General features: G+C 36.0%; 1 protein-coding gene across 1 annotated transcript in view; it reads right to left on the bottom strand.

The window, feature by feature from the left end:
* The window catches only part of DIAPH2 (diaphanous related formin 2), a 909,107-nt gene that overhangs the window by 195,881 nt on the left and 702,566 nt on the right, over positions 1-10,660 (bottom strand). Inside the window, exon 25 of the mRNA XM_003799864.3 lies at positions 8,478-8,613. Coding sequence (XP_003799912.1) covers positions 8,478-8,613 — 136 coding nt within the window. The remainder of the gene's footprint in view (positions 1-8,477; positions 8,614-10,660) is intronic.

Here is a 10,660-nt window from a genome sequence, read left to right on the forward strand (position 1 = left end):
TTTAAAACTTGGAAAACAGAGAACAACAAAATTGCTATCACCACTATTGATAGAGTTTAAATGCTTGGGTTTATTTGGCAAAATTTGCTAATCCACTCACTGAAGACTGATTAATCATCAAATCGAAGGCAGCTCATTCCTTATCATCATACTAGAAGTAAATAGGCAATTCTAATTTCCATGTAATCTTACATAAGGAGGAGCAAAACTATTCCTGATCAAATATTATAATATCTGCATTAGAATCACACTTGGAGTTTGCAATTTCAAAGCACCCATTTTTATGTATTCTTTTCCTATTGCTTCTTCCAAGTCCTTGCAGTTAATTTGCTGACTTCCATAAACATGAAAAGAGATTTATTTACAAATATTGGGTAAGTTTTCATCCTCCATCTACAGAAGTCATTAATCCTTTTTTCGTGATCCTGAAGTTAATGATCATCTCTACCAGTAAAATCAAAGGTTGGAGAAAATAGATTATACCAAGTACTTTATATAGTTTGCATACTGTTCCACACATTTTTAGAGTACATTTATTGATTTAGCCTATTTTTGCTGCATTTAAATTAGCTTTCTCAGTTGTACATTTAAATAAATGGCATATTACTGTGCATGCTCTAATTATAATTATTTGGGAAATGGTGCAATAAATGTTGGTTGGATGAATGAAATAACCTAATATGCCAAAAGACATCAATATATAATTATCTATTGGTAAAACTGTGCCTGTTCTTTAAAGAAGAAGTCTCTTGCCCATCAGTGAATCGGTTGCTTGCTACTTCCACTGCCTTTTTTTTTTTTTTAAATCTCTTTTATGACATTTTTCCTTCCTGTTACTACCTTCTTAACTGCCACAGGTTTAAGCCCCTTCTTTGAAGAGAGAATCAGGTATGAGCTAACTCTTTTTTCATCACCTTTCACTGTTCTTTTCCGGCTCCATCCTCCTTGTAGTCACCTCTCCTTTCTTGTGCTTCTGGCTCACTCCTTGGTAATCCCTGAAAGAATTCCCATAATAACCTTAGCTCTCCTACCTCATCACGCCACAACTCCTCTGTCTGACTGTTTGAAGGCTCTTCACAGTCTGGCTACATCCTACCTTTTCATCTATTTTCCAAATCAAATCCTCCTCTAAAATGACAACAGAGAATACTAACTACAGATTTACCTATTTATTAGAGACTGGCAAAGGCCAAAAGACACCAATATGTAATTGATAAATAGAGTATAAATAACAACAGTCTCTGGGTTACTTCCTTTAGCCCTTACAACAAGGCAGATATAGACATTATTCCCTTTTATAGACGGGAAAATGGAGGCACAGCAAGTTTATTATATGGCTAACAAATTGTGGAGCCAGGACTTGAATTTAGGACCTATCCTCTTAACTGTTTCGATGTTATTAAACATATCCTACATAAGTTGTGCTGCCTTACGTGCTCACATGTGTTATTAATGACATTCCCTCTTGAAGGGTTTTGCCTCTGCTCAAATGTTACCCATCCTTCAGGATGTAGCTCAACTGATCTGTCCTGAAACCGTATTTAGCCTTTTCTATGAAACCTGGTGTCATTTTACCAGACCTTGCCAATTTCTCCTTTTAGATAGTTCTACAGAGCAAATGGTCTCTGTTATATATCACGACACAGTTTACCGCTGCTGGCTCAGCTTTATTTTATCTGACAAAAATGAAAACTTGTTAAGGGTGGAGACTCTTTCTTTTAATCTTTTTCCAGATTCTTCAATGAGCAATGGCAATTATATTCTAGGCCCTGAGTTATGTACTGTACTAAGTTAGTTCATTCAATCTTCTTTGAAACGGTAGGAGATAAACATCATTATCCTATATTACAGAGGAGTTAACTGAGGCATGTAGAGATAAAGGAACAGAACTAGGTCGTAAAGATAGTAGAGCTAAGACTGATCTCCACTTTTTAAACACATAGGTTTTAATAACTTTTTTGTCATGCCACTTGATGTTTACAAAACGACTGTCTCTTTAACATATAATCATGTCTATTTTCTCCTTTACAATTAAAAAAACCCCACTGTTTCTTATCACAGCCTTTGCCTTCTGATCTCCAATTCTCCCCAAATGAAGCCTTGGTACATGGTATTTTTTTATGGATTTAATTTGAAAGATACAATTCTCTGGCTTCTTGGTTTTCATGATATCTTTACTTTATTCTGAGCTCAGTTATCACATCTAGATTATAGAAATAATCTTTTGTGTTTGCTTTACCGTATTATTCTTCTGAATAATTGCATTCTAAAATATTTCTCCTTGATGAATGTATATAATTTTGCATGCCAGATAAATACACGTCACTGTTGTTACTTAGTAGATTTTTTTAAAAAGGAGGGAGGCTACTTGCCATTTTGCTAAGTTGATATGAAATAAAAACTTAACTGAAAGACCACATCTGGCTCATTGCCCATAGCATAGTGGTTATGGCACCAGCCACATACACCGAGGGTGGCGGCTTCGAACCCAGCTGGGGCTAAACAACGATCATTGACAACTGCAACAAAACATAGTCGGTCATTGTGGGCACCTGTAGTCCCAGCTACTTGGGATGCTGAGGCAAGAGAATCACTTAAGCCTAAGTGTTTGAGGTTGCTATGAGTTATGACATCATGGCACTCTACCAAGGGTGACATAGTGAGACTCCATCTCAACAACAACAGCAATAAAAAAGACTCCACATCATTTTAAAATTGTTTGTAATTTCCAGTGTGACTTACTTTACCCACAGGTTTTTAAATACTTTTGTTAGAGGTATGATTTCTGGTTCCAATGTATGTATCTCTAGTCATACATGCATGAAATACCTCTATACTCTATATAATATGTATCTCACAATGGCAATGGAATGTTCTATACCATCTGTCTTCCAGTGGAGAGGAAGATTACAATGTTCCAATCAGACACATTTAAAGTTCTATCAATCACTTTTTGGCCATACCTCACAACTTTTGGCCATATTCACAACTTCACAGGCTTTCACACCCCATAGATTCACATTTGATGTGTCTCCACCATGCTTCCTCCCAGCTCTCAGAATGCCCACAATTGCCTTCCATCTAGTCAACAACAGTATCTTTCATAAGACACTATGAACCTCACAGACGTGATCTCCATCTTGACACCCAATTCTATTTTTCTTCTTTTCCTCTCTTTTCTGTATCTTTTCATCTTCTTAATTAAGACTATACACTTTCGATGCAAGGATCTCTTCGTGAAACATATTTATAAGTGCTAACACATATATAGTCCATGTATAAAGTAATATTATAATAAATAATAAATATTTGCAACATAAAGGCTGCAAATCAAGAAACTAACACTACAGTTTCCTATTTGATCTGTAAATAGAGCTATGGTAATAATACATAAAAGACAAATCCTATTTAAAAATGTGTCTTTCATGTTGAAATCACTCAGCTGAGCATATGCACAAAATTTGTTTGGATATTCATCCTATGGCTTCAATGACATTTGAAGAGGTAATTAACCAAATTTTGGCAAATGAAAATACAGATTATAGACACAATCAAAATAGGTCCTTTCTTTTTTTTTTTTTTCTGTTATGGGTAAACTTTTAAGAAAATAGTGAAAGGTTGATAAATTCTTAAAGGGGATGGGAATTGGTGTGGTGCAGAAGAAAGTTTATATTCCTGGCACAAGACTGGATAGACTCTATATTTAACTGTTGCTCTTTTCATCATTTACCCCAGAGATTCTCAAAGTGTGGGCTAGAGACTCCCGGGGGCCCCCAAGATCATTTCAGGGGATCTCTAAGGTCAAAATTATTTTCATAATAACACTGACACTTTTTTTCCTTTTTCTTTCTCATTCTTTTGTCACTGTATAGTCAAGTTTTCCAGAAAATGCATGACAAATAATATTGCATTAGATTGTGTGCAAAAGCAGGTATGAGAATCAGGTTGTCTTTTATTAAGACAGACTTTGAAGAGTTTCATAACACTAATTTTAAAAATAACAATAATAAAACGTAGCATGCATAGTTTTATTATTGCTATTGTCATTGAAGTAAACAATTTTAAAATTGTCTCAGTTAAGTTCTAATGCGGTAAATGTAAATATAAATAACCTACATAACCAAGAGGTATTTGGGGTCTTCAGGGTAAATGAGATCTGAGATGAAATAGTTTCAGAAACTCTGATTTAGGATAACTATTTCATTCAAAACCATAGGCTACAGGTTGAATTATGTAATTAATTAAGGAGGTCATTCTACAGTATTTATCTTAGAAAAAAATTCATAAAAGGAGGTGATACTAGAGTAGGGTTGATCCCTAATCCAATGTGACTGGTATCCTTACAAAAAACAAAAACAAAACCCAAACAACACCATATGAAAAAACAGACATCTACAGATTGAAGATATATGCTGCCATAAGCCAAGGAACTGCCAGAAGCTAGGGGGGAGTCCTGGTACAGAACCTGTCTTAGAGTCTTCAAAAGGAGCACAGCCTTGCTGACACCTTGATTTTGGACTTCTAGCTTCCAGAACACTGATAAAATATACCATATTTCTGTTGTTCTAAGCCACTCGGTGTATGGCATTTTGTTATGGTAGCCCTAGCAAACTACTATACTATAAGTTTAATATTTAGATAAAAACCAATGCTCCCCAAGTCTGTATGTCTACTTCAGACCTCTTTCTTAAATTGTATATTCACATATGCAATGACTTCTTAGACATTTTCCATCAGAAAAACTAATCATGATCAAAATGATACTAATCATTTCAAACCTCCTAACCAAATCTGCTCTATTTCTGAAATTTCTTTCTCTATGCAGGGGACCACCTTCCTTAATGCCTCTCTCCGTTGATTCACACATTCAATTAACCACCAGAGTCTATTAGTTCTTACTTTTAAAAATCCTCTTGTGGTGGTTCATTTATGTGTCAACCTGGCTGGGGCACACTGCCCAGATGTTTGGTCAAAGATCATTCTGGATGTTTCTCTAACAGTGTTTTTAGATGAGATTAACCTTCAAGTCAATGATCTTTGAGTAAAATAGTTTGTACTCTATAATGTGAGTGGGCCTCATCCAATCAGTTGAAGGCCAAAAGACAACAAAAAGACTGATTTCCTCTAAGCACAAGGGAATTCTGCAGCAGATGGTTTTCAGACTTGAACTACAATAATGGCTCTCCCCTGGGTCTCCAGCCTGCCATCCTACCCTGCAGATTTTAAACTTGCCAGTCTCTATAATCACTTGAGCCAATTCCTTAAAATTAATCTGTATGTATATATGTGTGTGTGTGTATACACATTCTGGTGGTTCTATTTCTCAAGGGAATACTGACTAATACATTTTCTTTTCTTTTGTACTAATGCATACCTTACTGTTCACTTTTCTAAACAGTCATGGCCTTAGTTCAGGCCATTATCATTTCTTGTCAAGACCATGATATTATCTGCATAAACCCTATTGTCTTGAGCCTTCCCCCTTCAAATCCATTCTTTCTGTTTCTGTCCCATGACCTTTCTAAGAGATAAGAGTATGTACATCACTTTCCAATTTATAAACATTCATAGCCTTCCCATAATTTTCAGGGTAAGAGGCTCAGCATAGCACAGAAATACCCTCATAATCTGTCCCTTACTCCCTCTTCCAGGTCTTCTTTCACTACTCCTTTGCACACAAGGGAGCTAACTTTCAGCACTTCTTTGTTAACTTTGCTTTTTATTTTTATTTTTTGAGACAGAATCTCAAGCTGTCACCCTGGGTAGAGTGCTGTGGTGTCACAGCTCACAGCAACCTCAAACTCTTGGGCTTAAGCAATTCTCTTGTCTCAGCCTCCCAAGTAACTGGGAATATAGGGTACCTGCCACAACACCCAGCTATTTTTTGATTGCAGCTGTCATCATTGCTTGGCAGGCCCTGGCTGGATTTGAACCCACCAGCTGTGGTGCATGTGGCTGGCACCCCAGCCCCTTGAGCTACTTCACCTTTTAAATAGCTTCCTACATACATATTGTTATGCTATTCTCTTTACCTCCTGAGTGACCTTCGCTCAAGGCCAGTTCTCTTCATCCTAATTATGACATTTATTTGCCAAATTATATGACTATGTTTTAACTCAGTTGTTTATCTAATTTTACTTTTAAATTAAAATTATATTTGTTTAATATAATTATCTTAAAATTATATTTGTTTCCTGGGTAGAAGAGATAAACTATAGTCAATGCTGGAAAGTTTTTATATATTTTAAAAGTATAAAGAATAAACTTAATGGCATAGATATTATTTTAGAAGATTAGCCATTAAAAAAAGATTAGCCATTAAAAGACATTACTACAGAATAATAGATAATGATTAATACGCTTAATAATTGTAATAAGAAACACACTATAATAATTAATTCTAGGCTCGGTGCCTATAAGCTGAGGGGCTAGAGTGTCAGCCACATACACCAGGGCTGGTGGGTTAGAACCTGGCCTGGGTCTGCCAAACAATAACAATTACAAAAAAAAAAAAATAGTTGGGTGTTGTGGCAGGCACCTGTAGTCCCAGAAACTTGGGAAGCTGAGGCAAGAGAATCACTTAAGCCCAAGAGTTTGGGGTTGCTGTGAGCTGTGATGCCACAGCACTCTACTGAGGGTGACATAGTGAGACTCTGTTTCAATAATAATAATAATAATAATTAACTCCAGTTATAGGCTGCCAGGGTTTAAATCTTGGTTGTACTTCTTACTATCTTTTAAACTTGGGCAAGTTACTTAACTACATTGTACTTCAGTTTCCTCATTTTGAAATGAGAGAGTAGTATTTTCTAATACGGTTTTACAGGATTAAATAGGTTCATTAAATGTAAAACTCCTAGAATAGTTATTGATACACAGTAAGTGTTACATGTTAGTTGTTGTTACTATTGTTATTAATATAATTTTCTCTTCACAGTGGCATGGGTAAGTGCAAAGATCCTATAGTCAGACTACTTAGATGTCCTTTTTTTTTGAGACAGAATTTCACTCTATCTCCCTTGGTAGAGTATCATGGTGTCATCATAACTCACAGCAACCTCAAAATCCTGGGCTTAAGCGATCCTCCTGTCTCAGTTTTTCTCTTTTTACTATCGACACAGTCTCGTTCTTGCTCAGCCTACTCTCCAACTCCTAAGTTCAAGCAATCCTGCCTGGGCCTGCAGAGTGCTAGGATTATAGATGTGAGCCACTGTACCCAGCCAACTACTTGGATTCTAATCATCTTAATGCTAACACTTCATATGTGTGTGATCTTGGGCAACTTTTTAAATTTCTATGGGCCTTACTGTTCAGTCTGTAAAATGAGACAACAATAGTGCCTATTTCACAGAGATCTTGTAAGGATTGACTTACAATAGGCAAAAATCTTAGAACAGTGCTTGGCATATGAATGCTATTGTAAACTATTTACGATTTTTATTACTATCTTCAGTAATAGGTGGTCCATATTAATCATATTACCCTCTATCTTGTTCAGATTGAGTTTTCTTTTGTTATTAACTCCTCTAATGCTGAAGTGGCCAAGACTATGCTTTCTCATTCTTAAATTTTCAGTGTATAGATATCGAACACCAATCACTTTCTCTTTTGCTCTCTCTTCTTCAAAAACCAAACCAAGTCAACAGAAATCAAGGAGTCCATCTATAATATAAAGTCATTTTGATAACCAAGAAAATAACTTATCTTATACAATGTAGACATACTAGCATTTTGTACTTAGGCTCATAGCTGAGCAAGACGCCGCTCCCTATTTATTTAACCTGTAATAGTGCTGTCAATATCTATTAAGACTCGAAATGTTAAAGCTCCCAAGGAGGACTGTTAATTGTTTTTGTTTTTCCCCAACTCCCCATACCAATATTTCACTTTTCATGTCACCCTATTCCCTCATCACTGTCTCATCCAGTGCATAATATCTATCATAAAATAAATGAGGAGAAAAAGACTGCTTCGGCTCGGCGCCTGTGGCTCAAGCGGCTAAGGCGCCAGCCACATACACCTAAGGTGGCGGGTTCGAATCCCCAGCCCGGGCCCGCCAAACAACAATGATGGCTGCAACCAAAAAATGGCCAGGCGTTGTGGCGGGCGCCTGGGGCCCAGCTGCTTGGGAGGCTGAGGCAGGAGACTCGCTTGAGCCCAGGAGTTGGAGGTTGCTGTGAGCATGATGCCATGGCACTCTACCCAGGGGGATAGCTTGAGGCTCTGTCAAAAAAAAAAAAAAAAAAAAAAGACTGCTTCAACAACGTATCACCTTGCATTGGTTATCAAAAATCCGGAGTGCTCAGTGTAGGGTGATAAGAAACACAGATAGCATCACAAGAGAAATTTGACACAACTAACTAATATTGTGAGTTGTCTACCAAGAACACAATTACTTATTTCATAATCCAAAAATAAAAAAGTGCAGTTATTTGGTATGTTATGCATCTTTTGGAAAATTGAAAATATTTTCATACCTTTGTTCATATCAATGAGTTGTTTCTTTTTCTTTTGGCGTTCCAGCTTCTCTTGTTCAGCTTTCTCTTTTGCAAGCTTAGCCCTCCTAGTCTTCTCTTCCATTTCTCTTCTCTTATTATTTTCTTTCAGTGCTTCCTGTACATATAAGCAAAGTCAAACAAAAAATATTTCCATTACTTATATAATGAAGAAGTTGCACAGTTTTAAAATTACACAAATATGCAGAGATGAGAGGTATTACAGCAGCCTCAAGGTGTATGCATATACTTTTTTTTTGCAGATTTAGCCAGGGCTGGGTTTGAACCTGCCACCTCGGGCTGGTAGCCCACCCCTTTGAGCCACAAGCACCGCCCATAAGCATATACTTTTGAAAGAGGCAAATAATCTTAAGACATCTCTTCTGGAAAAAAAGTTTAGCTATAACTCAGTCTTCAATTGCCTGATATGACAGAAAATTAGGGACATCAATGTTATAGATTTAATAGTATATAATTTCTCCACTATTGAAATAGTTTTGATACACAAGAAAAGGCTTAATATGGAAATATGGCTAAGCAAGTATTTTACCCCTTTATTATGTATTATTTGTTATTTGCAAAATTGAGAATAAAGAAAATTGCCTCATAGGATTTTTGTGAGGAAAAATGAGATACATATGTAAAGTGCTTAGAACACAATCTGATATAATCAAGAAATTTTACTCTATGATAGTGATGGGGGAGGTTGTGGTCCTGGTGGCAATGATTCCATCTAATGATGCATGGCATGAAACAATCAGAAATATTATCACAGAAAAGACATACCTTCAAGGTTAATAGCTTTTTACATGCCAAGATATTTAGAAATGCTGACACATATTTCAAGCTACTGTCTATTTTATTTTACATAGACTATTTGTGAAACTCAAGTGAGTATATACCAGTAGATGGTATTACAGAAAGTTGAATTGAAGTTATCATCTGGAATAAGGATATCAACTTCCTTTGAGTTCAGACATGTCACTAATGCAGACACATATCAAGTGCTAGTTCCTTCCATCAAGTTGCTCTGTTCTTTTCCTAATATGATTGATTAGATATACTTCACATCATGTACAAACTATTTCACAAAAACTATCTTATTCCAGAAAGCCTAAAGAAAATGACTCAGTAACAAGGATACATCTACAAGGCTTTGCTTGGATGAGTTTATATTGAAATATCTTTTTCTTCATGTTAAAACACACAATTGTTTAAAGTAACCCTGAAAATACTTTCAGAAATCTCTTGACTTGCAAGAATTGACTTCCTCCTACAAAATCTAAATGATTTAATCTTCATTGGTACCTCCACTTTCTGCTGTCTTTGTTAGGCTAATAGCCTTAGCAATAGGCTAAGAACACAAAACTACCTTGCTACTACAGACAAACTCAGACTGGCATAGTAGAATCATAATTTTAGAGACGGGTTTCTCAATCTCAGCACTAGTATCATTTGGGGCTAGATACTCATTGTTTTGGATGCTGTCCTATGCACTGTGGGATGTTTAACAGCATCCCTGGCCTCTACCCACTAGATACTAGTAGCATCCCCCTTCCCAGTTGTGACAATGGAAAAAATATCTCCAGAGATTGCCAAGTATTTCTTGGAGGGCAAAATTACCCTGGGTTAAGAACTACTAACTTGGGGGAGGGGGTTCATAAAGATAATTTATTCACAAAATATTACATAATATCTACTCTGTTAAACCAGGCTTTCTTTCACAGATGTGAAAATTGAGTTCTGAATAAGTTTAAATACTTGCCTAAGGTCAGAACTATAAGGTTGGAAAGAGAAGCCATGTCTTTTCACTCCTGGTATAGGAAGAAAAGACAATGTGGATGTGATACCAGAAGCATGAGCAACAACAAAAAATAGATGAATAAGACTTCATCAAAAATTAAACACTTATTGATCAAAAAACATTGTCAAACAAGTGAAGAGACCTACAGAATGGGAGAAAATATTTGCAAATCATACATCTGCTATGAATATATAAAGAACTTTTACAACTCAACAATAAAAAGACAACACAATTAAAATGGACTCAAGTTTTGAATAGATATTTTTTCCAAAGAAGGTAAACATATGACCAATAAGGATATGAAAAGATGTTTAACATCATTAATCATTAGGGAAATGCAAATCAAAAACACTTCACACCC

This window comes from Otolemur garnettii, unplaced genomic scaffold, assembly GCF_000181295.1.
Source record: "Otolemur garnettii isolate 467f Iridium unplaced genomic scaffold, OtoGar3 scaffold00157, whole genome shotgun sequence".
Classification (NCBI taxonomy): domain Eukaryota; kingdom Metazoa; phylum Chordata; class Mammalia; order Primates; family Galagidae; genus Otolemur; species Otolemur garnettii.